Source organism: Colletotrichum graminicola (assembly GCF_000149035.1).
Source record: "Colletotrichum graminicola M1.001 genomic scaffold supercont1.12, whole genome shotgun sequence".
NCBI classification, from domain to species: Eukaryota; Fungi; Ascomycota; class Sordariomycetes; order Glomerellales; family Glomerellaceae; genus Colletotrichum; species Colletotrichum graminicola.
In genome coordinates, this window is record NW_007361016.1 from 411,192 (window position 1) to 438,582 (window position 27,391).

At 54.5% G+C, this 27,391-nt stretch overlaps 8 protein-coding genes across 8 annotated transcripts; 3 read left to right on the top strand and 5 right to left on the bottom strand.

The window, feature by feature from the left end:
- Positions 1–1,127: 1,127 nt before the first annotated feature.
- Positions 1,128–2,327, bottom strand: GLRG_03937 (alternative oxidase; the record flags this gene model as incomplete). Its single annotated transcript, XM_008094622.1, has 3 exons — positions 1,128–1,273; positions 1,337–1,762; positions 1,832–2,327. 3 exons carry the CDS (start codon positions 2,325–2,327, stop codon positions 1,128–1,130), a joined length of 1,068 nt encoding a protein of 355 aa, XP_008092813.1.
- A 3,204-nt stretch (positions 2,328–5,531) lies between these two features.
- Positions 5,532–6,582, top strand: GLRG_03938 (translation initiation factor eIF3 subunit; the record flags this gene model as incomplete). The annotated part of the gene is made up of 3 exons (XM_008094623.1): positions 5,532–5,550; positions 5,728–5,828; positions 5,893–6,582. 3 exons carry the CDS (start codon positions 5,532–5,534, stop codon positions 6,580–6,582), a joined length of 810 nt encoding a protein of 269 aa, XP_008092814.1.
- Positions 6,583–8,111: 1,529 nt separating this feature from the next.
- GLRG_03939 (uncharacterized protein) lies at positions 8,112–10,447 on the bottom strand (the record flags this gene model as incomplete). The annotated part of the gene is made up of 2 exons (XM_008094624.1): positions 8,112–9,547; positions 9,601–10,447. 2 exons carry the CDS (start codon positions 10,445–10,447, stop codon positions 8,112–8,114), a joined length of 2,283 nt encoding a protein of 760 aa, XP_008092815.1.
- Positions 10,448–11,213: 766 nt separating this feature from the next.
- GLRG_03940 (pre-rRNA-processing protein PNO1) lies at positions 11,214–12,258 on the top strand (the record flags this gene model as incomplete). Its single annotated transcript, XM_008094625.1, has 5 exons — positions 11,214–11,432; positions 11,499–11,580; positions 11,654–11,848; positions 11,908–12,006; positions 12,074–12,258. 5 exons carry the CDS (start codon positions 11,214–11,216, stop codon positions 12,256–12,258), a joined length of 780 nt encoding a protein of 259 aa, XP_008092816.1.
- Positions 12,259–13,357: 1,099 nt separating this feature from the next.
- GLRG_03941 (eukaryotic translation initiation factor 3 subunit 7) lies at positions 13,358–15,298 on the bottom strand (the record flags this gene model as incomplete). The annotated part of the gene is made up of 3 exons (XM_008094626.1): positions 13,358–13,649; positions 13,747–14,992; positions 15,085–15,298. 3 exons carry the CDS (start codon positions 15,296–15,298, stop codon positions 13,358–13,360), a joined length of 1,752 nt encoding a protein of 583 aa, XP_008092817.1.
- A 627-nt stretch (positions 15,299–15,925) lies between these two features.
- GLRG_03942 (BZIP-type transcription factor) lies at positions 15,926–17,491 on the bottom strand (the record flags this gene model as incomplete). The annotated part of the gene is made up of 5 exons (XM_008094627.1): positions 15,926–16,016; positions 16,084–16,452; positions 16,676–17,116; positions 17,187–17,274; positions 17,341–17,491. 5 exons carry the CDS (start codon positions 17,489–17,491, stop codon positions 15,926–15,928), a joined length of 1,140 nt encoding a protein of 379 aa, XP_008092818.1.
- A 4,801-nt stretch (positions 17,492–22,292) lies between these two features.
- On the top strand, positions 22,293–23,267 carry GLRG_03943 (acyltransferase; the record flags this gene model as incomplete). Its single annotated transcript, XM_008094628.1, has 2 exons — positions 22,293–22,785; positions 22,849–23,267. 2 exons carry the CDS (start codon positions 22,293–22,295, stop codon positions 23,265–23,267), a joined length of 912 nt encoding a protein of 303 aa, XP_008092819.1.
- Positions 23,268–24,688: 1,421 nt separating this feature from the next.
- Positions 24,689–25,504, bottom strand: GLRG_03944 (uncharacterized protein; the record flags this gene model as incomplete). Its single annotated transcript, XM_008094629.1, has 1 exon — positions 24,689–25,504. One exon carries the CDS (start codon positions 25,502–25,504, stop codon positions 24,689–24,691), a length of 816 nt encoding a protein of 271 aa, XP_008092820.1.
- Between the last annotated feature and the right edge of the window lie 1,887 nt (positions 25,505–27,391).

Below are 27,391 nucleotides of genomic sequence, written 5' to 3' on the forward strand. Positions count from 1 at the left end.
CCCGTGTTCGAAATCCCGCCGCGCGGCAGGAAGAAGCTTATTCGAGGGATGGCCCTCTCCTAAGGGCCCGTCTTCAATCCGTTCAGGACCCTCTCGTTCTCCACACCCGTCGAGGCCGGGGGGAGAGGAGGGGGGTGGCATGACGGGGCGGGCCTCGGGCCAGTGTCACACCCCCGGCCTACTCAAATCCATTTTTAGAAACCTTGCGGAAATACGAACCGGACCGTACACCTGGGACTGGCATGCGTCTAACATGTCAAGACAGGACGACGCGTCATAGGGGCGTCGCTTCGCCGGAGATGGGATCTCCATCGCTCCGGTATTTCATCTTTTGCTTCTGGAAAAGTCGTCCACCCCACCGCAGCCCATCGTACCCCCCCGAGATCAGACCATTCTAGATTGACACCCAGCAGCTGGACGTGGTTTACAATCAATTGCCCGCGAGGGCATCACCCCGTTCGTCCCGTAGGCGAGGCGGCATCAACGAGCAAGATCGTGCCATGATGCAACTGTGCTCGTCGATCACTCTAAAGAACAGCCGAAGCACCAAGCCGGCCGCACTGTTTGTCTTCCAAGAGAATCGTCACACCGGCTTTTGCCAAGGGGGAAGGGGGCGCATTCTGCGCTGTTCGAACCATCTCGCGCATCGTCAACTCCCCTACCCGCAACAGTGACTTGTCGTTAGTCATTGTTTCATTACCTTTCCATTGCCGACGCCGCCAGCTGAGCATTTGTGGTTCCGGGTGCGAAGCTGGAAGGCCCGGGGGGGGGGGGGGGGGGGTCTGCCTTGAAAGCCGTTCAAACACCAAGTGCCTCTCAGCCGAACCAACATGGGAATTTACCAACTCGGTTTAAATTTGAATGTCAAATGTCTTTCCCGGTATCCGTATTTTACATTGAGTGGGGAGGGCTGCCCGTCTCCCAACAAACAAACGCCTCTACGCCAACCGAGCCCCCCTTTTTCCAGTGGTATCTTGTTCGGTCCTTAGTTTTGTTCTCTTCTACAACTTTCGGCAAAACGCAAGGAAATTTGGTGTTCCCACAGACGATCCTGTAATCGTGGCTAGTTCATCGCGAAACCAGGCAGGCGATGCCGTATATCGCAGCCTTCCCTCGACCGTGGTCTCCTAGATGACCTCTTCGCGCTCGAACCCCTGCGGTCTCAGTGCAGCGTTCGGCTTGTGACCATCTTTGTACTCGCTGACGAACGGGTTTGGGTCTTCTTTCTGGTTGAGGTTACCCAGGGTGTGGTTAACGCCTCGGTGGACGGCCTCTGTGGTCCGTCGTTAACGTGCTGCGATTTGCCTGGGTGGGTGAGTGGGTGGTGATCGCTTACCGTCGGCCCTGATGTACAGAATCAAGTCCTTCATCGTCCTGTGTCCCTCCGGGATCTTCCAGTACTGAACCGCAATGTCGGGAATGACAAAGTTGGGATCGGACCACTTGGGGAGGAGGCCCTGGTCGATCTCATACAGGCAGCGCGTGTAGGTGTGCACGGCTTCCTCCTCAAGGTACCCGACGAAGCGGTGAGTGACCTTTGGCGCGACCAGGTACGACAGGAACATGCCGTTGAAGAAGACGCCCTGGGCACCGAGGATCATGACCTTCATGAACCAGCCCGGCTCCGACATCTTCATGAAAGTCAGCAGGTGCATGCGCTCGTTGAAGCTCTCCTCGAGGAGCGTCTCGATCCAGCCGTTGTCGCGCCTCATGCGGCGCAGGCTGCCGAGGTGCCGCAGCATGCCGGCGACCATGCCCGGAACTGATGGCGGGAGTCAGCGTCCTGACGTACGGCAAGTTTGGTGGGGGGTGCGGGACTTCCAAGACTTACCTCCGGCGATGCTCTCGAGAAAGATGAACCGCACCAGCCACTGTGACTCGGTCAGGGGCTTGTCGGCGATCAGCGACGTCGTCGGGTTCTTCTTGTCGACCTGCTGTTCCTTGCCCAGCCCCGTCGCCCGGTCCATGCACCACCGCGCCAGGCGCACGAACTTCCAGGCCGCCCAGTCGCTGGCTGAGCGCGGCTCGCGGTGGTCCGGCACGATGTCGTGCATCTGTTGCTCGGTGTAGCCCGGGTGGGGCCATGCCGGTGCCGTCGTGCGGATGTGCTCCGTCTCCTTGGCGGGGAAGAAGTCCTTGAGCCGGGTGACGGGCGTTGTCGAAAAGGACCGCGGGGAGGCCATCGCCGAGATGCGGAGGCCGGCGGTCGAGTGGCAGTAGTAGCCTACGAAGGAGGAGGAGACCATGTTGTGAGGCGCCACCGCCCGGGCAAGCTGGGCAGCCTGCTTCGGCGCACAGAGTCTGGTGGATGCCCGTGATGAAAGCATGAGTGAGGTGTGACTTTGAAAGTAAGAATGGTAGGTACGTGTCGAGATTGGATGGTGTTCAATAATGCTGTTGCTATTTATTGTCTTTGGTGACCGGTGGAAGTACGGCCTGAGGGAGGCTCACGGTGCAGTCTTATATCCATATAGCATCATGGGCGACCATGGCGGCCAGGGTCTCACAATGTGAGGAAGATGACGGTTCCGGCGAAGACGGCTTACACGCAGCCCTAGGACGGGGAATGGCAGGGACGAACGAAGATGGACCGGGTAACTGTGGCCAGGGATAGAGAAGAAGAAAAGAAAAGAAAAAAAGCCAAAACCCAATGACCTCCTTTCTCTAAAATTCGTTACTCCAATGGGGATCATGTGGGAGACGCCGCCCTCGGTGGGGGCGTGTAAGACGGCCAAATGCAAAGCAAAGGCCGCGGGCGCGGGGGGTTGCCCCGTAGGTAGGGCAGCGGCAGCGTGGTTTGGGTCAGCTGGACCAGCTGTGCGGCGCTGATAACGGGTGCTGTCGGGATGCAAGATCTACCTTCTCTCAAAGGGCTCGTGGGCATTAGCTAGAGGTTCCGCGCCTTTTTCGTGCAAACACGATTGGTCAGAGTACTATCCGCCTCTCTTTTTCCTTCTATTCGAGATCCCGTACTCGGGCGCAGGTTCGGACAGGAATAGTTTGTGGCTTTGCGAGGCCTATGTCTACATTTCGTCACCGAGGCTCCGGTATGTCCCAGAAGTCCGTCAAAGCCTAGCCTATTGAGGAGCGCACACGCCGATTGTCGATAGGCATGTAGCTCCTTACTCCTTGAGTCAGAAGATGAATACCCGGAACGGAACAGGGGCCCCCTCCTGGCTATCCTCTGTATTGAAAACGCGATGGTGTATGAAATGGATAGGAACTCGTTGACTGATTGACATATTGCGGAGTTTTCAAAAGGGAGGGCGTTCTGGCTCAGATGTCTGGCCTTCTGCCTCATAATGTTGAGTATCGGGAATGATGCCTATACTGTGTCTATCCGACTGTGTTGGAAAAGAGTATCATTGCGTACCTCACCTGTGCGACTTCAAGAGGGACCGCCTTGGATCCGCACCTCGGTCTGGCCTTCTACCGTCTTGTCTTTGCGTATCATGCCATTGAACACTAGAATAGACAATTTTGGCCAGGGGTGCGACGGTCCTGCGAGGTGAAATAGGTTTGAGGCATATGGCGAAGGGCGATCAGGAGCAGGCGGCTCTGCAGGCGCGGAACGACACCCATCGCGCCGGATCATGTCCGTCTATTTGACGACATTGGTTTGCGAGATATCCAACGTTGTAATTAAAAAGTCGACTGAGAGCAGATAGAGCCGCTGTCGGAGATGCCTCGTCATGCTCCGGTTCAATCGCCGCGGCCAACGCTCAGTGTTTAAAAATCCATCATGGTTCAAGATTGTCACCCTAAAACTAAAATCACCAGGACGAACGTTGCAAGTGAGCATTGCCTCATTAGAAACCGACACAAAGCACGCCTGGTACATCACCACAACACAATGACCGTTTAGCAGCTTCGTCGGGAAGGGTAGGTTGTAGTTGACCTTCTTCACCCCGATCCAGCATGGGACCGCAAGCGATGAAAGCAAATAAGGGAGAGAAATCTTCAGAGATCTTGGGTTGTTCAAAAATTCCCTGGCCAGCCTAAGCCAACCAGGAGTGGTCATAGTTATAGTTTTCAACTAGCAAAAACACGATCTCGGACGAATCCTCACTGATACGCGTAATGCCCTTGCACTCGGATGAAGAAGAAAGAGGAAAATACTTCTAAAGGACTGGTGAGTGGAGGGCATTATATAGGCTTATGGAGTGGGTCCCAATCAGTAAGGAATAGTACGTACCTTCTTGAGTAGGTACCTTTTCCGGTTGGAGGGGCAGGAGCTTGCCAGTGATTTTTTTTATCGTTTGGAAGGCGCGGGGTCGTCTGGGTGAGTCACTGCTTGTAAAGGTGCATGATTTGGAAGGCTCGACCGGCGCAAAGGCAAGAAGTACATGGGAAGATTCGCGTTTTGGTCGGACAACGCCAATGAGGCCAATGAGGCCAAAAGATACGTTCCGTGAGGACACTTCCTCTCCAGGAGAGGTATCGTATCGGCGATGCTACTACACATGTGAATCCGACGACGGCGGGGTGTGTTCTTGTCAACAGAACGTTGCTAAATGCAGGACCTGCTGCCTTGTGGGCTTAGACAGACCTGCCGTGTCCCTTTCAATATTTCTTATTGAATCAACCCTATAGTGTTGTTTCTGCTATATTCCAACCTACTCAGTAGGAAGTAGGCACCTATCTGCCTCGACGTGGCGGTTTACACCACATGTATGCGCCTTTGGCCGTCACCTGACCGGTCAAAAACACCCAGGGGCTTACGAATGATTCTGCTAGTTCATCTAAAGTGCTTCTTGCCGCTTTGGATTTCGGTGACTCTCTTACCTGGCCAAGTCGACAATACCAACTTTTACGGTGATGTGGTATTCTGAGACTGCATTTCAGGCGGCGGGGTTAGCAGGCAGCTAGAGCTGGTACGTATAGTTCGGCGATGTCATTAGTCATTTACAAGTTCTACTACTATGTATTTATTTAGTTATTTACCCGAACTGATATGCAAGTCTATCACAAGCAGTCATCCCTTGTTTGTCGTCAAGTATAGCAGTTGGTGGGGAGGAGGCCAGTGCAGGGAGAGATTTGTCGCATCGTGTTCGATCGGAGCCCGTAGAATATAAAGGCACTTAGGCCAACATTCACTTGCAGTGCCGCTTTCAAGCGATGGAAACGGTCTACGGAAATGTGTTGAATCAAGGAAGGGGTCTGCAGGAGATGCTTCATATGATGAGCGCAAGCGCCATAGCCGTGCCTTTGCAGGAGGGTGAATGGAGGGATGTAAGTGGGCTGCACAAGGAACGACCGAAGCTCCAGCGGGGTTTTCCCTTCCTTGGGTCTCCCTTCTACCTCCTTCCTGCCCAACCACAGGCCCCCCTTCCCTTCCACAAATTGTGTCTTCCGACTTCAGCCAGGCTAACCGGTTCCCTTTCTCTCCTAAACGTTGACAAGCGAGAAAGTTCTTTCCATAATCCAACTTCTCCTGCAAGACCTGTCCGACTCTTTGCGCAGTCGTTCTCTAACATCCGCCGCCATTGTTTTTATTTCCCTTTTCCTCCGCGCAACCGCTATCTGACATCATGCCTCCCAAGAAGTGGGGTGAGTTATCAACGCCTGGGTTGTCCCGCACACGCACACACATAAATTCTCCTGAGAGGCAAAATGTCGCGATGATCCGCCCTGTTTGGACGGCGCAACTACTGCCTCTCGGCCCACCACACATGGTATTGCTTGCTATTCTTCTGTAACGGAACTGACCATGATGTTTCCCTGCAGATGAAGAGAAGAGCGGCGAGGAGAGTTCCGGCCCTGCCTCCCCCGTTGGCGGCGCCATCCCCATTCGCCGCAAGTTCGAGGACGAGGAGGATGAGGACGACGTATGTCGGCGATACTGTGCCTTTCCGTCTTGTTCCATGTCCACTAACTTGTCGTCTTCAAAAGGTTCTCGATTCCTGGGACGCTGCCGAAGACTCCGAGGTCGAGCGCGAGAAGGCTAAGAAGGCCGAAGAGGCAAAGGCCAAGGCCCTCGAGGAGGCCAAGAAGAATAAGAAGTCCAAGGCTCAGCGCATCGCTGAGCTTAAGGAAGAGCGCGCCCGTCTCGAAGCCGAGGACTCTGACGAGGAGGAGACCGAGGCCCAGAAGAGAGAGCGCCTCCGCCGCACCGAGAAGGAGTCGGACCTGAAGCACGCCGAAGACCTCTTCGGTGATATCGGCGTCCCCGCCGGCCGCAAGGCCAACACCGCCGGCACCGCTGTTCAGATCGACCCCAACGACCCGACCAAGACGGCCAACATCGCTGATATGCCCCTCTTCAACCCCACCACCAAGACCCAGTTTGAGCACCTCCGCACCACGCTGACCCCCATCCTCGCCAACAACTCCCGCAAGGCTCACTACGGCCTCTTCCTCCAGGAGTTCACCAAGGCCCTCGCCAAAGACCTTCCCAGCGACCAGATCAAGAAGATTGCCAGCACCCTCACCGCCCTCGGCAACGAGAAGATGAAGGAGGAGAAAGCCGCACAGGGTGGCAACAAAAAGAGCAAGGCGGCCAAGACCAAGGTTTCCGCTGTTGTCAGCCGTGCCCCTACTGCTGACACCGAGACCTACGAAGATGACGGTTTCGGAGAGTGAGTTGGCCGGTGGTCCGTTGCTCCCTACCAGCGCTAACCCCTTTCCAGCGACGACTTTATGTGAAGCAGAAGGCAGGGTTGCAATATTCTCCCACGCCCAGACTCCAGCCTCTTATACCTCCGCGAGCCCAATCCGTGCCAACAGATCTGGCGCGGCTTCGTACCGAAGCGTGCGGCAGCGGCTTAGATTCAAGTTCCGGCGTCGCTGTCGCGGAAACCAACCCCCGCTGCGCCATGGCGCAGTACGGGTTACTTGGAAAGGAGGGCTCGCAGGCTGTTCGGTGCTGCTGGAAAGTGCGGGCTGGGCCAGATTGTTAGAGGTTGGAGAGTCGGCGGTGATTCAAAGACAGGCAGACGCTGATCAAAGGGACATCATTGCAGTGTATAGAGAGTCCATGGGCTCTGGGTGCATCATTTCCCCGCATGGTGTGAGGGAGAAAAAAAGTCATTTACGAGTGACAAGTAACTGGGCTAGGCTAGCGAGAACATAACACGATATATTTGAATGACGTTCAAGGGATGCATCCCGCAACAGTGGTCTCTCTCCCACATCTCAGGGGTTTCACAAGGGTCCATACCGGCCGATGTGCGACTAGCTTCCTTGACCTACTGGGATACTCCTCCGTGTTGGCGCCCTCACTGGAGTCTTGAAGCAGGTTCATAGCCATCCTCGCTTACGAACAAATGCCATTGGGTGTGGACGTGGACGCAGTTCCCGTCGTGGCGAACAACATACGGTTGTGCGGCTGTGGCCCCTTTTGAAGAAGATCCCCGCTACCCAAATCATGCCTGCCATGCGAGAAGGCAACCCTTTCACCACTCTCCCCAGCCGATGCGTTTGGTTTCCGCCTAGAGTAGACCCCGAGTACGCCGGGCTGTCGAGTGTCATTGCCCGAGCTCATGCGCACACAGCTCAGCCCCGGAGAGTCGCAGCAGAGTAGAGGGTATTGTTATGATGGGCATGGTTTATCACCATGACCCTGGATGACATGCACATACGTGTATTCATGCGTTATGCTATGAACAACACCAAAGTCGTATCCCCCCTTTCTTTAGGACGAGTCGGACATGGTCGTTCAGTCTTGTGATAGTAACAACATTACAGGTGGGAAGCATGGTCACAGATACGTCCAGCAGCCACGCGTGTTGAAAATAGGGGTATCAATTATTTCGTCGTTTACCTCTTCCCCTACCAAGTATATGTGTTCCCGTTTATCGAAAGGTAACGCCTCGCCTCCAAGATAGATAAATAAAACATCAGCGGAGTAGTGTTGAGTGGGCGGGCCTGAAACCTATATCAAAACCACCCACAGGGCAAAGCTGCGAAACTCTACCCTCGCCCGTTATATGTACACAGTTGATGGCGTTGTTGCCGCCCCCCCTTTCTTCTATACACGATGGAACGCCTCGCCACGTCACTAGCAGAAATCATGCGCTCGTTACAGACGGCCGTGCTCGCGTAGAGGGCAAGAACCCAAAAGGAAAAGCAAAAAAAGTCAAAAGTAAGAGGAGAGCCGTTATGTGCGTCACTTAGATGACATTGCCTGCCATTCCCATAAAGAGTGCGTGGACGGCAAGACTCAAGGTCCAGAAGCCGACCTTCTTGAGCCGACGAACGCGGCTCTGCTGATCTTCAATATCGCGTGCGAATGCCTCGTAGGTCTCGGCCGACATATCGTCCATGAGACCACAGTCGAAGATGGACCAGCTGCCGTCAAAGTCGGTGACGCGTTTGACAATGCGGCAGTTAATGGGGATATATGTTTTCTTGGCATTGATGTAGGCCACAATGGGACGCACAAGAGCCTGGTTAATGTATGATATGTCCTTGGTGAATAGAGGCACGGCGGCCTTGACATCGTTCATGTGGATCCGGAGATCCATGATCAAGTACCTTCGGTCTTCCTCTGAAAAGTCGAAAAATCCGGGTGTGTCGGGAGACTCCTGGGCTTCATCCCCGGCGGGCCCCGGTGCGGCCTGGGAAAGATGGCCTTCTGTGGGCGTGGGCCCTAAAAGGTCCGAGGCAGTGGTCGCCAGGAGATCTTTTTGGAGCAGGCGCATACGGTTGGAGATGACGACGTCTTCGAGCTGATCGTAGAAGTCCGACATGACTTTAGTGATACCATCGTCAACGTCTGCGGGGAACATGACGTCGGCAACGATATCGACGTTGCCCTCGTAAATCCAGCCGAACGGACCCACGACACCTCGGTTGAGGTGGTCTATCTTCAGACCGTCGATGCGCAGACGGCTAAACTTCTTCCAGGCCGACGGTTCGCCAACATCATCTGCGACGTCTCCATTCTCACCAGCGATGGTGCCGTGGACTTGGCGCGGGTGAATGGTGAACAGAGAGCCATCGAACGAACCGGACATGTGCGTCGCCGAGAGGAAGTCGTAAAACAGCCACTGCTTCCTGAGCTGCGGCAGTTCGCAGGAATAAATGCTGACCGAAAATGGCCGGAAGCCGTTGGGCTGGTGGACGGTGACGAGGAGATCTTCCAGCTTGAAGGAATCGATCTCGAAGTCACCGGGCTCATGGGTGTGGCGGTAAGAGAGGGGGTCAACCGCTTCGTCCGACCACTGCACGGATGTGCGGTCGACCACCCCACGGACGCCCTTTACTTCGACGTCCTTCAGGAAACCCTTCCTGTTCCACCATTTCAGGAATGACAAGGTCACGTTTACCGTGGCGATGGTCAGGTCGTACTGGGTGTAGTTGCCGTCGTCCTCTTCCATGACTTGGCTATCCTGATCGGCCTGCTTTCCGGTAGCCGCTATCGCCGCGGCGTTCTCGGAAGAGCCCTTGCTCACCGAAGACGTGACCTGTCCTGGTCGCCGTGACACAAAAACGTTCTTGAAGCTGATTACACCGGCCCCCCACTTGGGGACAATGGCCGACTCAAAAATGACCGTGACACCGGCAGATTCGGTCAGAGAGTCGCCAACCCACTTGGCGAGGGTTTCTGTATGTATTTTGTCAGGGGCGGAACCAGTCCAACGGTATGAAGAAACTTACCCTGCGCGAAAACGGTGTTGATGCTGAAGATGACCAGGGAGAAGAACGTCGTGGTCCCGACAAGAATCCAGACAAGGTGGCCGAAGAGAAACCACGACAGGAACGCGCCCCATTCATCAATGTTCCACGGTCGCATGCTCCTAATGGACACCCACTTGAATCGAACCTTCATGCGACCCAGGAATCCGTTAGCGGCGGCTAACAGTTCGTCCCGGGTGGGCCGGTGTGGCATCTTCGGTATGTGCAGATATTTCGACATGGCGGATGTAATGGATTCGGCGTCGGGGTCCGTTACGTCTGACTTCCCCTGCTCTCCTGGTTTCGGTACATTCTGCTTCGATACATCCTGCCTCGGCTGGGCCGTCGTGCCCTTCTCCTCTTGTTTCCCACTCTTGGAGCCATAATGCCTCCTTTCAGCAAGACCGTCACCCCTCGAGTTGCTGTGTATCCCTCTTCGCCACGCTTGCCGGGCTAGCTGGTAAACATTGGACTTCGTCAGGCCGCTGGTGGTGGCGGACTCGGCAGCGGCGGTGCATGCTGCTGTTGCCTGTGTAGGTGCGAGATTGGTGGTGAGCCCGACAAGTAGCAGGCCGCTGCCCGTATAGCTTCGGCGCGCAGTATGGATGTTTGGCCGCGGGAATGAGTGTTGCGGCCCTGAATGTATCGACCTTCTAAATGCGTTCGCTTTGGTGTAGGAGGGGCTGACAGCCGGTTGACTGGCTTTCAGGCAGGTATTCTTCGCAGTCGCGGTAGTGATGGTCGTCCCTCGCAGACCCAAAGCCTGCGCTGATCCGCAGGCGCAGGACCAGAGACGACGCCCGATTAGAGTCGTCGAAGGGTTAGGCATGTCTCCAGCTCATCCTGTCCCTTGGTTGAAGAGAGAGACAGCGGCGACGAAATGGCAAAGATATAAACGAAAGAAGAAGAACGCTGTTTGTTTACCGCAAAGGAGCCAAACGGAGACGCAGAGAGGGGCGAAGCAGGTTGGTATCGAGGGAGATACACGGCAAATGCTGGCACATTTCATGCGCTCATGCAGAAATGACTTGAGATGTAAAGCTAGGCCAGGGAAGGGTACCTTTGAAAAGTCATCCATGACGCGGTACCACAGCTCTAGTTTACCTCGCTGAACCCGGCAGGATCCGTCACCAAAGGTACCTTAGCAACACCCTGTGTACCTACCTAGGTATGGGGCATCACCTCATCAGGAAAATTTCGCAAAGTAGAAAACATGGCCCGTGCAGCGGGTCTGGGCCTCTTGCTGGCCGTCGCACACCTAAACTACCTACCTAGCCAGCGAGTGTGGCTTAACTGGGCTGAAGTCCCTGGTACCGTCCCCCCCGGTCGCGGCTTTATCGATAACGAAACACAAAATTTTGGAATTCGGCGATAAATCGATACGGCAGTGGCAATTGGGGGCGCACCCGCCGCTTTTTTCTTCACGACCGTCTGCCACCGCACACCCCCGCCAGACCGACTCGATTCCAACACACAATCCAACCCCGAAACAACAAGGCTGATATACGCCCGCACGACCGAGTCTCTCACCACCCGTCGAAGCTCATAATCCATATAGCAACCGTAAAAGGAAAATAAAAGAAAAAACACTCAACATGCCTGCCCCGACCGCCATCAAGCAGGCGGAGGTCGCTGCCCCGCCATTCGAGGCTACCCTCCAAGAGCCTCAGCAAGACGAGGAGCTCCTCCTCGATGCGCCGACTCTTCCCGAGGAGATGGATGCGATCCTTCCTAGTGTGCCGCAAAATGGAGAGGAGGGCGAGATGGTCGTCGACGAGGAGAACCGCCCGCGCTTCGCGCCCGCCAGAGACATCGTGCGCCAACCCTTCCTGCCTCGTCTTTCATGATGCCAACATCAGGAACTAAACCCTTATTCCCAGGACCCCGTCACCAGAATAGAGACTCGCAAGGTGCCCGTGCCTCCTCATAGATTCACACCCCTCAAGTCCGCTTGGCCCAAGAGTACGCTTTTACCCTTATCACCGGATTTTGCATTGCACTCGAGGGTCCAGTCACGCTGACACTCAGCGCCCAGTCTACCCGCCGCTCGTCGAGCACCTCAAGCTTCAGGTTCGCATGAACCCGCGCCGGAAACAAGTCGAGCTCCGCACCTCGAAGCACACCACCGAGGATGGCGCCCTGCAGAAGGGCGAGGACTTTGTCAAGGCCTTCACCCTGGGCTTCGACGTCGACGACGCCATTGCCCTGCTGCGTCTGGACGACCTCTACAGTAAGGCTACCCATACCATCTACGTCCCTATGATGTGGAAGTACTGACACCGCCCGCAGTCGAGACATTCGAGATCCGTGACGTCAAGCAGGTTATGGGTAACGAGGCACAAGGCCGTGCCATCGGCCGCATTGCGGGCAAGGACGGCAAGACCAAGTGTATGGATCCGACCCCTTCTCCCCTAATTCCGCACCCTGAGTCGCAACTACTGACACGTCGGAACAGTCGCCATCGAGAACGCCAGCAAGACCCGTATCGTCCTGGCCGACAGCAAGATCCACATTCTTGGCGCCTACAAGAACATCCACATGGCCCGCGAGTCCATCGTCAGTCTAATTCTCGGAAAGCCACCTTCCAAGGTCTACGGCAATCTGCGGACGGTCGCTGCGCGCATGAAGGAGAGGTTCTAAAGCATCAGAGACACGAATTTGGACAATCGACAAACGAACAAAAGGAAGAAGAAACGGGAGAACCCCATGCAAACCCCCTTTTTGGGTGGTTTAATGATTGGCATGAACGGCATCCCATCATGGATTTTTTTTTCCGGCGTTGTGGGCATTTTAGAGAGATTCCAAAAAGAACGACTTTTTTGTTAGGGACAGGGGAAAGGAAAAGAAATGGGAAATATTCCAAACGCTCTTCAGTCTGACTGCTGGTACTTGGTGAAAGCGATAAGCAACCAACACTGGTGGTGATCCAATGTGGAAGTGTGCCCCCCAAGGTTAGCCGCTTTTCCTCCTCGCGAGCAGATACATGCGTGGACTCTAGCCACCACTCGACAGGTGGGGGGGGGGGGGGGGGTATCGCCGCATGTAAAGATTCTCCATCGTCAGCATTCTCTCCCAAAGGCCCCTCCAAGCTTCTCTCCCCCGGAGATTCGCAGCGTCTCCGAATGCGTGAGCTTCGGGAGGCGGGGCGGATGTGTGCGAGGGACTTGCTACAACGAGATTCACAGAAAGCCGACTCTCCCGCCCAGGATGATGACTGCGCAACGGGCGCAAAAAGCAGCCCGCGATCACCAGCCCGAACCGGGAAACCCTAAATCGGGTAACGTCGGGAGAGAAACGGAAGAGAAACGGGAGAGGCAACGGAGGAGAGGGGGGAGAAGAAGAAGAATAAAAGACGAAAGAAAAGGGACGAAGAGAGAAGCCACAGGCGTCACGGCAAGGCGTCGAGTGAAGAAATGTCCGTAATGCGTTACTCCATAGACGTCTATACGTGCCTACCCCACGTCGAAGAAAGACTTTTTACATCGTAGCCGACGCCCCGGCGGCCGACTGTTCAAGCCATGTCCTTTTTGTTCCAGGCATCTTGGACTGGGATTAAACCTTTTCCACCCTTCCTCGTCTCAGTTCCTCTCTCGTCTCCGTTTCTCCGATCTCTCTGTCGCGCACATCCACATACATACAGACCAAATGCTGTGTCTTCGCCCTTTTTGCCTCGGATCTTTGGATGATCATAGGTAGGGCGCCGAGAGGTTCCTCTTTCCGTTCAAGGTACTTTCCTTTCTTACTCCTCGTCACCCTCACCCTCCTGAGCCACCTCTTCGTGCTCCTCGTCGTCGTCAAGGCTGCCGGCGGGCACCTCGTACAGGCGGAGGATGGACTTGTTGGGGTCCTTGACGAGGATGTACTTGGTGTCCTGCTCGCGCTTGAGACACATGTCGGCGATGGTGCGGACGATACCCCAGCCGTTGGAGAGCGACAGGTTCATCTGGTTGGCGAAGTCGCGCGGCTTCCAGCCGACGACGCCAAGAATGACGTGCTTGTCGTTGGACTTGGGGTTGGCCCGGGACACGAAACTGGAGTGCGTGTGTTAGCGTGGCGGGACGTTATTAGAGGGGGTTTCTAGTGAAGCAGCAGGAGAAAGGAAGAAAAGGAAAAGAAGGAAAGACATACCCTAGCTTCATGACATCGGCGCGGGCGAGGATGCTCTGGACTGTCCACCTCGCGAGCTTGCACGAGTTGTTCTTCATCTCCGTCGCGACGACGGCACCGCGCTGGCTGACGAGCTTCGTCCGCCAGTCGAGGGCGCCACCGCTGCCCTGGGCCTTGCTGTCGAACTCGTTGAGGGCGTGCAGGGTGACGAGCTGGTCGTCGCCGCTGATGGCGTTCTTCTGGACGGCGTCGACCTCTGTGCGCACGATGAGGTAGGTGTTGTCCTCCTCGCTGTTGGTGGAGAGGTCGAACTTGCGGTACTTGTAGGCCTTGGAGGCGGGCGGGTCCGTGTCCTCGGACGCGTTGTAGAAGGGGTTGGCGTGGGCCATCTCGAGCTTCTGGTTCTCGGCCTCGACGACGACCTGGTTGGCGAAGTTGTGGTTGATGTAGGTGGCCTCCTCGGCGAGGGCTCCGGGCATGTTGATGCTGTCCTTGGAGCCGTCCGAGGCGTCCATGGGGGAGTCGGCAGCGTTCTCGTTGACCGTGACCATGTCGAGCGCGGCGTTGTCGCGCTTGTCGAAGAAGACCTTGCTGCCCTGCACCGAGATGACAATGTCCCAAGGGTAGACGGACCGCGGAGAGCACATGAGCATGGAGAGGATGCTGTCGGTGGCGAAAATGGAGGCCTCGTTCTTGTCGGCGAGCTCCTGGATCACAGGATCGGAAGAAGTCGTGACATTGTAGGCGGCGCGGTCGATGGCGTTGAGCTTGCGCTCGAAGCCCTTAACAGCAGGCTTGTCGTACGAGCGGTCGTAGTTGTAAACGAAGCCGTAGGCGTCGACATCCTCGCCCTCGTCGGCATCCAGGTTAAGCTTGGCGAGACGATTGTACTCAATCTCCTCGAGGAGCTTCCAGTCTGCCTTGATGTTGATGCTGGCATCGCGGTTGCGGGCGGGCTTGTCGTAGTCTTTCCAGCCGAAACGACGGCCGCCGCGGCCGCCGCCTCTTCCACCCCGGTCGAAGCCGCCGCCTCCGTAGCCGCCTCGGCCTCCCTGCTGGCCACCGCGGGCGAGCGTGGTCCGGCCGCCGCGGGCAGTAGTGCTGGCACCGCCCCGCTGGCCACGGCCGCCGCGAGTAAAGACGGCGCCGCGGCCGAATCTTGTCTTGGCGCTGTCACGGGTGTTGCTGACGACGGAGAAGGTGGACTCGTCCTCGGCTGGAGGAGCGTTGAAGGAGATGGCGTGGCCGGCACCGTAGACTTGTTGGTCTTTGTTTTGTTAATGGGCAAGGGTCAGCGACGATGTTCCTGCCCGCCGTCCCGCCAGGGTTCGACGAAGAGGATTATGTAGAGAGACTTACCACGGTAGTTGCGGTTGTACTGCTGTCTTCCGCCGCGGCCTTCCCTGTCCTTGCCCTCGGAAGTCCAGTCGGCCATGCGACCAAGCTTGTCGCCCTTGGAAAAGGGCGCATAGGGGACACCGTTTAGGGTGGTGTCGCTGGTGACGGGCGGGCCCCAACCATCGCCAGGCGGGCAAGTCTCGACGAGCTTGACCCAGTCGGTTTCCTGAGCCATATTGGAGGATTTGCGTTTCCCTTCGGATCGGTTGCAGGGAGGGGAGAGATTTCAAAAGACTGCTCGACTCGAAATCGGGGGGTGGTCTGCTGTCCTTCGGGAGGGGAGGGGGTGCAGCAGCGCTTTCGGGCTTCAGGCAAAAGGATTGGAAAAGTCGTCACGGATTTGGTGTAGTGCGCCTCCTCTCTCGCCGTTGATTTTCGTCGTTCGGATTTGGTGGGGTGGAAGTTTGTGGGGCACAGCGGGCAAAATTTCAGAGAGTTGTGTTTCGGCACCTGGCGGCGTCTGACAGCCACTCGTTTCCGCGTCGCGGGGCCACAGGCCAGCTAAAAACCCATGCGATAGATTGGCAGCGAATACATACAAATGGCATGTTTTGCAACTGGCAGGGGCGCATTGGATGAGAGGGTGTGCCGCCAGTTGCTTGAGATAGCCTCAGTCTCATCCACTGTTCTCGGATTTCTTGGTGGTTGTTTTTATCAAGTGTAAATTGTAGCCATGGTATCAAAAATATTGCCTTGAGATACTCCCAATAGTCCCTGCCTAATCACACGCATACGGAAATGTCCCCCAAACCGCGTCATACACACCGATATCATATCTCCTTCGTGAGCCAGCGTTGTACCCTTAGTAGGTGTAGGACATCATCTCGGGCCCGGAGAAGAAGACGTTCTCCAAGGCGTCCCTGACCTCGAACTCCTCCATGACGGCGCCAAAGCTGAAGCCCAGTTAGCTCATGCGACCAAACCCTCGTCGACGAGAAGGAAAGCATGGTCAAAACATACCCGTAGCATCGGACCTTGTCCTTGAGCTCGTCAGTGAGCTTCTGGAAGTCCTCGACCCGCAGCTCGTGGGCTCTGGGGTGGCCCAGGACCATGCCCCAGGCCATGACGGGCGTGACCTCGCCGTCGAGGTTCAGCTTCTTGCTGAGGTCGAGCAGGGCCGAGAGGCTGGCCTTGCTGACTTCCCACGTCCTCTGCTGGGAGTCCAGGTCTCCGTTGACGTTGCTGTACCCAAAGGGGATATCCGGCGTCAGCTCCGGGAAGGGAGCCGGCGGGCAGGAGGCCATCAGCGCGTGGCCGCAGGGCTCACCGCCCATTTCGCTTGATCTCTCCAGTAGCCAGGGCATGTGGTTCATGCAGGGTTTCTCGAGACTGTTGCATACCCTCGATAAAAATCGCACTCGTCAGCAAGCTCTTCTCCTCCCGGTTTGAGTTCATCAGATCGTTTTCCCCGCCCCACTCTCACGACCACCCGAGCTCCAGATGGTGTCCAGGACTTGGGTGGTTATGACAGGTTCTCTCTTTTCTTCTTCAATTTTTTCTTCACTGCGGGGGAGGTGATAGGTATGCCTTCGAGGGGTGGTGGTTATCGTACGTTAAGACGAAGTCAATGCCCGCTTGCTCAAGGTCCACACCTCTGCCAGAACCCTGTCCTTGTTGCCTGTTCTGCAGCTGCTGGCTGCCCATTTGGGGGAGGGGAGGGGGCGGACCGTGTGAGTGGGAGTGAGACGGACCGTAAGACGAGGGCGACATCGAAGGCGCTGTCGTGGATGTCAACGGCGGCGTGAAGGCGTTGCGGCCGTAGCTGTTGCCCGATTGGCTGGCGCTGGACGTGTAGCCCACGCTAGGATTGCTGACCATGTCATCGCCGTAGTGGGAGAGGGGAATGCCGTTCTGGACGAGGAGCTGCTTGAGTTGCCGGTTCTCCTCGGCTATCTTGTCCTTGTCTTGGGAGATGTTGCTGAATATCTCCTTCAGTCTAAGCACCTCGTCTTCCAGTGCCTTGATGTATAGCTCTTTTCTTTCACGGTGCGTGCTGCAGGTTCCCGTCGTCAGCATGCAAGACGGCATCGCCGAAGCCTCCAGTACGGGTTGTTGCAGCTTACCGTTGCGCCTGGCGGTTCAGTTCCTGTCGCCGAGTCAAGGCAGGCTTGCTGTCGGGCTTCGGTCCTCTTCGCTTTGGCGGTTGGCCGTCTACAAATGGCCGATGTTAGGTTACTCGGTGCGCTGATGCAGTTGCCGCTATAGTTGTTCCCATACCTCGTGTTGTCCTCTTTTCCGTCAGGGACTTGAGGAATCCCAGGTTCAAAGAGCTCAGCGGTCCCCTTTCCTGGTCCTCGCCGGAGCCGCCGCCATACTGGCCCTGTGAGGGCTGCTTTCCATACTGGTCGGGCGATAACGAGGAAGCCATCGCTGCCCTATCGTGTATCGAGCTCACAGATTGCTTACGTGTAGGAGACGACGACAGGTTCGGAGGGGTGCGGTAACTTGCTACGTAACTTGAATCAGTCATTGTGTCGCCGAAAGTGCATAAGGTCAAGAGAAAAGAAAGCCGTCGAAGAGAAAGAGAAGAGAGAGAAAGGGAAAGAGGAAGAGGGAGAGACAGAGAGAGGGAAATGCTTCGAGGTAATGTCGTCATGTAAAAGGCGCGGTGTGCAAATCGACAGCAATGACGAGGGGCGGGTGGCTGAGTTGTATTTCAAATACGTCTCGACTCGAGCGCATGGCGACGGGCGAGGAGTGAACAGACAGGCGGGCTGAGGGACTTACCTTTAGACGGGTTGAAGCGCAATTGTGCGGTGTGCAGCTTCGTCTGGCAATGGGATGCCGAACGACTGACTGACTGGCGGTGACTGACGGTGGCTGTCGTCTGTCAAAGCAAAAAGGGATGCTGAAGTGGAAAGGGGTTGAGCCGTCCAAGGCTTGTAACATGCGGACCACGATTATGGTTATTTGGGAAGAAGTCGCTCCCGAACGTGAAACCCTATTCTGGCGTCCGAGCTGTCTGAGGAGGGAGGGCTATGCGGTTGCGACGAGAAGGGGAGGGGCAACGAACGGAACGGGGAACGGGTTGCCGTAGGTAGGTAAACTACCTAATCTATGTAGGTGGGTAGGGACGGGTCGGGGTACCTGGGTAAGGTGGTAAGGAAGGCTGGTTGGTTCGCCCTGTTTGAGATTTGTTTGACACGGTCCAGACGAGGAGGATGTCGTGCGTCCGGGGTTGGACGGTTGCAGTGTCTGTCTCTCTTGTATCTTTTCAACTCTTGGCTCCGATTGCCCTAAATGCTGCGTATCTGTCTAGAGGAAAGAACGAATGACAGGAGCGGAGAAACCACTAGGTAGGCGACAGGCAGAGGGGAGAGAGAGGGGGGTGAGAAAAAGGGACCGGGGGGGCGTCGACTACCCTTGACTTCGTTTCTTGCAGGGTGGTGGCGCACTTCTGCGGTGGTGCCGTTTGTTGGTGGCTGATAATAGTCACGAATCGAGACGGCGACAAAAAGGGCCACTGTCGCCTTCCAAGACAAGATGGTGGGAGCTGAAGGAAGAGGGAGAGACGTGAACGGGCTGGTAACCTGTCAGTATGCCAGTCAATTACTCGCTCGGCACCCGAGTCTCAAGTCTAGACTGATGAGCCGCAGGAATTTTGACGGGAGGAAGGATATGCGGGGTTTCAGCAGCAGCTGTCCGTTCCTCGAATGGAGAGAACCAGCTTGCCGGGATCTCGTACGGCGGCACGACGGGAAAGGGTCTCAAGGGCCGATTGATGTTCACGGGTTGATGTTGGATGGTTTGATATCCGGCTCACAAGCAGACTTCTTTTACGGGAACTAAAGCGGTTCATCCGACTCCGTCAAGCCAGGTCTCCCTGGGGTTTGTTGTTGGGGGGCGAGGAGGGGGTCCCCCAGAATCTTGACCAAAGGCCCCGACTTTGTTGCTTTTTCGGAATCATCAGTGTTCCGCCCAGTGCTCTTCGAAAAAGCCCCCCTTGCCATGTATGCCTTGCGTGAGAAAGATGTCGTCGGGATACCCAGATTGACCAATGGCACCTTGAAACGTTCGTCATCGGGTAGGGCTATGCTTATCCAACTAAATAGGTGCCTTGTTTTACGGGCGACGGCTAAGTGCGCACTAGAAGGCCGAGGGGAAACTGCCCCGGATGGTGACAAATAATGGCAATTTCCAAGTCCGACCCGGCGCTGGCAACGGCGCGGGGAGGCTGGAAAGACGAAGTTCCGGGCGACGGACCAGATCGGTTTAGGTTCACACCCGGCTGCTCTGCGTCCACTGGCGGTCAGGTGTTGGAGGTCCAGATCGGTGTATCCGCAAAAGGTCAAGCTCACTGTCGGATACATTGAGAGAGAGAGAGAGACGGCGGGGAGGGCGAAGCCTTGGCTTCTTATCCAAAGCCACCCAACGCTGAGGTGAGTGTGTAGTTCATTAAGCTTTCTGGTTCAAGAAGGAACACGCGTTGACTTCTTCCAAGATCAGATGCTCTCACCTTACCGTAGTGAACAAGTCTCGCTCGCACGAGACAGGACGGTCAGATACAACACACGTACGTACAACGAATAGTGTAGAATAGCATGATCTACCGGGCCGGGTTGACAATCCAGGAGAGTGGGGGAGGAAGAGAGGCCCAACTGTAGAGGAGGAGCAACAAGAAGCCTCCACCCCACAGGTCACAGCGAACAATTGATTCCGGATCCCCTTAATCAGGTGGAGTTCCTAAACTGGGTTTCTGCTGTAACTGATATGGACGACATTGGGCCTAACAGAAGCTACGAAAGACCCGCACTGTAATCAACGACACAATGATGTATACCCCGAACAAACAAGGATGGTGCCGATCAGCCTGTCGTTTTTATATCAGTGGCTTTATCACGGCCCGTACGTCAGAGTTGGTCTAGGGTTTGGTTCGAAACGTTGCTCAGTGGAGGGAAGTTACGTGAAGACATATATAAGTGATAGCAGTTCTCTTTTTGTAGGCCGACGGAAGTCACCGACTAGGTCCGTAGGGTTAACGGCTCCACGCAGGTGAGCGTTCAGTGCTTCACACACGAGAGGTAGCCATTTGATAAGGTCTTGTATATTTTCCGGTATTTGTCGGGGAACCTAATCTTAGGTAAGGTGCTCTGGCAAACACGAGGTTCGTACGACAGAGTTTGCGTGGTTTCCTTAGGCACCCTCGATTGGGGAAAAGGTCCAGATGGCATGCAGTTGGGACAGCAGCGCCTGCGTCACGAACGCTCACTGCAATAAAAAAAAGTACACAAAAGAAGGAAAGAAATTTGTCTCTCATTTTTGTTGTGCTTCGAGAAGATATCCGGCAGGTTGATACCTAGGTAGGTAGGTATTGGTAGGTGATATGGGACCAGGGCAATCAGCCAGTGAGAGGGCCCCTTAGCCTAACTGAGACCGGGTCTACTAGGTAGGTAGGTGCCTACCTGGGTACCTTACAGGCAACTACCTGCTGATAGGTACGAGAGCACACAGGGCAGAATGCAGCTAGAGAGGCTTGGCTTTGCTTGGCTCGGCATCTCATGCTCCCAGCTCCTTCGCCGCAGCTCTTGCCAATTGCAGCATAGCACCCAGCACCAGATACCGAGCGTCTTCCCTTTCGGTACCTACCCAAGTATCTGCCTAGGTAGGCACCTAAGTATATAGAATCTAAGACACCTCCGGGGCCAGCTCCGAGGTTATCGGATCTGGCTGGGCAAGGCAAGAGTGGCAGGCAGGAGCTAGTCACGTCAGGTCGCGCCTAAATCCAATATCTCCCATACGTCCGTTCGTACGTCCGTATCATGATATGAGGAGGACCTCCCTCTCATACAGACAGACTTCCCCCTCCCCCATGGTTGAGCTGGCCAACCATCATCCATCAACGGGCCCCAACCACCGTGCGAGGGCGTAACGTACCACAATACAGGCCATGTTGGATAGTGAATCTTTGCGACATCCCATCTTCGAGTCTCTCAATCCATATATACACGCACTGGGCTCTCGGCCCAATGACCGAGTCGACATCGGACGACCTGGGCAAAAGGCCAAACGTCGTCCCCTCCAACAGATGGGGCCACTCAGCCCGTGTTCGCTTTCATGCAACGGCACTTCCTTATGCACGCATCCATGCATGCAAGTAAGTATAGGCACATGCGCTTTTGACTGACGTGTTTCTGTTGTCGAGCTTTCGACACAAGCAACAGTCTGGAACCTGGCACGTTGAGAACCTATCGCATCCTGCCTGCTCTGTGCATCGCACTCGGTCTCCCTGCGCCCAAGCCACGTGGAAAGATAAGAAGACGAGGGGAAAAGGAAAGAGTAAAGGTAATAAAAACAAAAACAAAAAGAGGCCGGGAATCCTCGTCTTGGCCTTGAAGTTGATGAGGGACACCGGCTCTCGTTATTAAACCCAAGTTAAGCACGTATGTACCGTACCGCGCTCATCGGCCCCCAAAAAGAACAACGATGGATCTCACCAAAAGAAAATACGGTAAGAGCGAAAAAGAAAAAAATCCATGCCGTCATACTACATCCCTCTTGGGAAATCCGGCGGGCCCAGGCGTCTTTGCTCGAGTCGAGACCAGCCACTCTGGCCCAGCACAGCAGTGTTTCTTTCTTTATTTCTTGTGTTTTTTATTTTATTTTATTCTATTTTTATGTTCATGTCTCTTCCTCTCCTTCGTGCCGTCGTAGTACTGTCCTTGGAGAGCCACAGAGCGTAGGTATATAGATAGATAGACCTGTAGTCCAAAAAGGAAAATCCCGGCAAACCTACGGCCTCGTCCTTGGCAGCAGGAAATCCGACGGTAATTGAGTTGTCGACCGAGCGGCAAGAGGCGCATCCATGATTGTCTCCTGCCGGCTTGAAACTTTTGCCCTAGTTACCTCCTGGCCCAAAGTCACGCGCGCACGCGGCTCCCTTTCGAAACACTCTTTCGGCTAGTGCAACACAGATTGGACTGGATTGAACTGGATTGGATTGTAGATCGCTCTGCCGCCGCGCTTCGACTCGCTTCACCCCACGGCCCAGCATTCCAGCATTCTTGCTTTTCTTTTTGGGACGTCGCCAGCCTGCAACAAGAGAATCCAAAGTGCGATACAGCCAACCTCTCACACGACCACTCCAAGTCGTGCCGTGCCGTGCTGTCTCGCTTTCGGAACACTCCCCTTCCTTCTGGAGGCTTCTTCCGTGTTCGACTACACCGCCACCAATGGCTGGCCACGGCAACGTGCTCACTCACCTCCGGGGAGCCGCCATCTTGACTCCCTGGGTGCTCTGGCTGCTGCTGGCCGACACGGCCATCTCCCTCCAGTTGCCTCTGAAATGGTTCGCTCCGGATTTCGTCTACAACTCGTCCTCGCGCATCGCCGTCACCGTGTGGTACTGGATCCAGGTCATCTTTGAACGTTTCAACGGCGCCAACCTCACATTTTCCGGCGATGCAATTCCGCCCGGCGAGTCGGCCGTTGTGGTCGTCAACCATGTCGGGTGGGCCGACTTCTACATGATCCAGGCTCTTGCCATCAAGGCCGGCATGCTGAGCCGATGCCGTTACTTTGCCAAGATCCAATTACGGATCGTCCCCTTCCTCGGTTGGGGATTGTGGGCGATGGGCATGCCCATGGTGAGCCGCAACTGGGCCAAGGACAGGCACGAGCTTGACAGGGTGTTTGCTGGCATCGTGAATAGACAATGGCCGACCTGTAAGTGATTTAGCAGGCAGCCTCGTACGGGGCGTCGCAGGACATGCACTCACCGAGGAACAGGGCTCGTTAGCTTCAGCGAGGCCACTCGCTTCACCAAGAAGAAATACGAGCAGTCGCTCGTGTGGTGCAAGGAGTCGGGCAAGCCACAGCCCAAGCACCTGCTGTATCCTCGGACGAAAGGCTTCATTACCACAGTGCAGCATCTCAGGAAGGCCCCTCATGTGAAGGCGGTGTATGACGTTACAATTGCCTACCAGAGAGGGAGCGTGTTCATGGAGGCCCCAAGCATGTGGGATACTCTGAGCGTGCCAGGGTTGAGCTCTCGACTGGGCTACAAGTTTCATGTCCACGTCCGCCGGTTTGCCCTCGAGACTCTGCCGCAAGACGACGAGAAACTGGCCAAGTGGCTCGAGAACCTCTGGGTCGAGAAGGGAGAATGGCTGGACCTGAAGAAGGCGGAATGGGAGTCGACAGCATGAGATTCTCCGCTTCCGATACGTCAAGGTGAAGAAGGAGATCCTGGCATAATTCTCCTCGTTGCGGACTGCCGGGTCGGTGAACTTTGATGTCGAGATTGAGGCGAGATATTATTGGATCGGACACAATTGTCCAAAGGACGGTTGGCGTGTTGTCATGTTGTTGGGCTGTTGTGCTGTCAGCGACAGATGCAAGATGCGAATGGCGAATGCCTTGCCAACAGGTCATCGGACAACGACGACTCGACTAACGAGCTTTAGTGCAGCAGCCGCAAAGAAGAAATGTTAATTTACCGAGACAAGGGGTTGTCTTTCCATTATCCGTTATCCGACCCAGGCCCTTCTCATCCTTGAGCATCATTGGACTGCGCCTGTTCTTGGCGTGGTCTCGTCATTTGCACGTAATCTGGGACGTGGCACGCGAAGTCTCTTCTCTGCCTCGTTTTTCCCGTGGCCCCTCGTGAGCCCATAGCCAAATGCTTGCATCTCAGTCGCATGCGTCCCCGCGAAGCGGACGCAAGGCGGTGTCGGGTTTTGCTGTCTTCAAAAGCTCGCCGAAGACAAAGTCATGGCTTCTGGCAAGGTTCATCTCGGATATCGCAGCCGCACTACCCGGCCTATCGCGGAAAGGTAGAGGTTGCAATCCTCACCTGTTGATGGAACGTCAGCCTGTGCTTGGTGGTCGTCTCTAACGGACATTCTGTTGCACCGCATCCTGTATTCACGAGCAGGTCATCGAGGGCTTGACAACAGACCGACATCTCTTATGGAAGAACATTGAAAGCGATTTTCTTCTTTCCTCTCTTTTGTAGATGCCTAGTACATGGCACGAAGCTTGGTACTGTTGAGTAGTCGAAGCATGCCCTATCTTCAATGAGAACCATATGCCCGCTATGGCATCATGTATTGTTACAAACACCATGCCCGAATCCACATTACCCCCCCTCTTTGGTATCACTAACTCCCTGCTGACCGCATACGTTCGACCGACGGGAAACCCCTTCCCTAATCCACTGTCTGATATCCTTTTCGCCTCTGACGATGTGATGCTTCCTCCGTGGCCACAGGTGTCCCTTCTCCTCTGCCATGCATGCCCCTTCTGACTAGCCCCTGAGCGACAGACTCGGACTGCGAGTTTCCGGCGTCTCCCGTCATGGCCGACAAGGCCCTTTGACCTCGAGGAGCTTGCCCGGACGGGGTCGCTAACCTCTCGTGGGAATTTTGTGACCGGGGGACGCCGGTATCGCTGCCGCCGGAACGGGCCCCCCTTGTCAATTTTCTCCGGGTGTGGCAGCGGGGGTGCTCGTGGCAGATGTGCCGCCGGCTGCCGATCCTTCCGAGATGGCGGCCGGCCCTGCGGCGGGAGGCGTCTCTCCCGGTGACGATACCCCTTTCACGCCCGATGGCTCTTTTAGCCTTCCCCTCTACATTGGCACACCCTCTGGTGTCTCTTGTCGTCCGGGGACTGACCGAGATGGCCCTTCAACGCACTCCATCGCCTCTCCAGATCCGTCGTCGCCACTGGTAACAGCGCCTGAAGCACAAGGAGTACTGGGAGTCCCGGAAGTGCCAGAAGGGAGCTTTTCCGCTGGCCAACCAATGGCCGCCAGCTGCGTCCGCCTGTCCTCGTCCTCCTTCCTCTTCCTCTCCACCTCCTCCGCCAGCCGCCTCTGCTCGGCCCTGGTTGGCTTCTTCGGCGCCCTCCCCATGATATTGTCCCTCTTCTGCCACCAGCTGTGGATCGTCCCCTCGGGCACCTTGAACCACTCCGACGCCTCGGAGAGAGTGGGCCACCGGTACCCCTTCTCCGCCGGCGGCTGCTGATCCGCCCGGTTCCGCCGCGCTCGCGTATCGTTGTCGTCGCACGGCAGCTTGTGGCTCTCCAGAAACATAATCACCTCTCTCTTCCGCTGCGCCGTGTACGACCGCTCTAGCCGCTTCACCGGCGCGCGCTCCTTGTATGATGTCCTCTCGTGCAGCGGCTTCGGCGCCGGGCCGGAGCGCCCATAAGGCGTGCCGTCGGCTTTGTATTTTGCGCCGGCGATGCGGCCGGTCCGCTTGCGTTCCGCATAGACCACCGTCACGCCTTCCGGGACGGCAATCGCGGGTGTTGTAAGCGGTCGTGAGACGGCTGTAGCACATGCCGTTGCCGGTTGGGCGATGTCGGAGGCGGGAGTCCCAGTCATCACCGCCGCCGCCGCCGTCGCCGTCGCCGGTGGTATTTCGGTGCTCGGTGACATGATTGGTGCCATGGGAGGTGTAATGCTATATTGTTTTTCTTGTTCATTTGCCGTTGTCGCTACGGGGAAAAGGCATAAATGTGCTTACGTAATGGCTCGACCACGCTTGAGCTCGATCACGGGGTCCGCCGAAAACAGAACTACTACCTAAGCAGTCTTGCCACTTTGAACATGGATGGCTCTCCCAAGTCATGGCATTTTTTAAAGAAAAATAAGAAAAAAAAGAAGAAGCTGAATCAAAATCAACACGTTTTGCAAAACACAAGCGATAGCACCACACTAGTAGGCAAATACCGAGGGAACGCCATGCGGGGTCATTGGCCTACCTACCGTTCAATGGCATACATCATGGCTGCCAGGACGGGGCAAGCCGTCGCCAGCCGTGTATCGGGGTAAGACATTGCCAGCCGCCCCTCGGTTGGCCAATTCTTCAATGTAACCACCTCCCGCTGGTGGATCAGTTGGCAGAGAGTTGTCAAAGTGGGCAATGCGGCCATGAATGCCTGGATGAATGTGGGGCAATTGACGGCGAATGCGCCAGTCATTTTCTAGATGGATTTCCCCACCTAAAACAAAGGAAAAATTATGATCTGTGCATTTTGCCCCTTAATGGGCAGCCGATTGGCGATGGCTGTGGGCCATAGGAATAGTTACACACATAACAGAGCAATTAATTAAAACAAGGTTATTACTACTAATTACGCGCTTTAATAATTAACAGTCTGATCTATAAGTTACTAATTAATGTTACTTAAAGTAATATATAGTATATGCGCGATATACGTGTAGATATTTATAATAACTAACAAATCTACTACTTAAAACGCTGTACTTAACGGCCTAGCTAATTAGCAGCTGTGGCTTAAAGAGCTTAAGCAAAAGGCCTAGGGATATAAGTTATAGGACGTAATTAATCTAGACGCTAATAATAAGTGCTATATAACTACAGTAGATATTATTAACAGCAGGCTAGAGGAGCTAACTATTACTAACTACTTAATAACTAAAGAAGTAATTAACTAATAGGCCTAAGATAATTTAACTACTAGGCTAATAATAAGGTTATAGACCTTATTATAACTAGCGCAGTCAGTAGCTAAGGTAACTAAGCTTACCTAACTATCTAATATAGGTATTAAGTAACTTAAATATAATAAGAAGGTCTACGTCTATTACCTATATAAATAGGAAAAAGCTAAGAAGAATATTAATAATATTATAGCCTATATCTATTTAACTATTAATCTAAAGCTTAAAGTAGAGTGTTATAACAGTAAGAAATTACTATATAAATAAGTAAAAAATCTTAAGGCTAGAGTAAGTATACTACTATATAAGGCAAAAGATCTTACTATTACTAAGTACAAAAAGGTTATAAAAAAGGCTATAGATTATAAGGTTATAGATATAAAGAAGTTAGAGAAATAAATAAATAAATAAGAAGAAGCTATATCTAAAGGTATCTAAGTTAAGTAGTATTTAGTAAAGTTAATTAGTAAATAGTTCTTACTGTTAATAAAGGCGCTAAGATATATACTATTAGCGCTATAGGTTAAAGCGTATAAAACTACTAATTACCTACTTGCCTATAAAGGTAGGCTTCTTTACTATAATATAATCTTAGTAATCTAAGCTTAGATTATAGTAGAGCTAGAGTAGCCCTAGATAAAGGCTTCTTATAAGGTATTTAGCCTTATTACTATAGTAACTACTACGCCTAATAATAACTACAGTAATTAAGTAAGAAAAGAGCCTACAGCCTATAATTAATATAATAGATATAACTTATATAGATTAATAGGCTATAGGATCCCTAACTACTACTACGCTAGTAAGATAAAGCTAAGGGGTAATTAGATACTATATAAGTATATATAAAGGTATAGG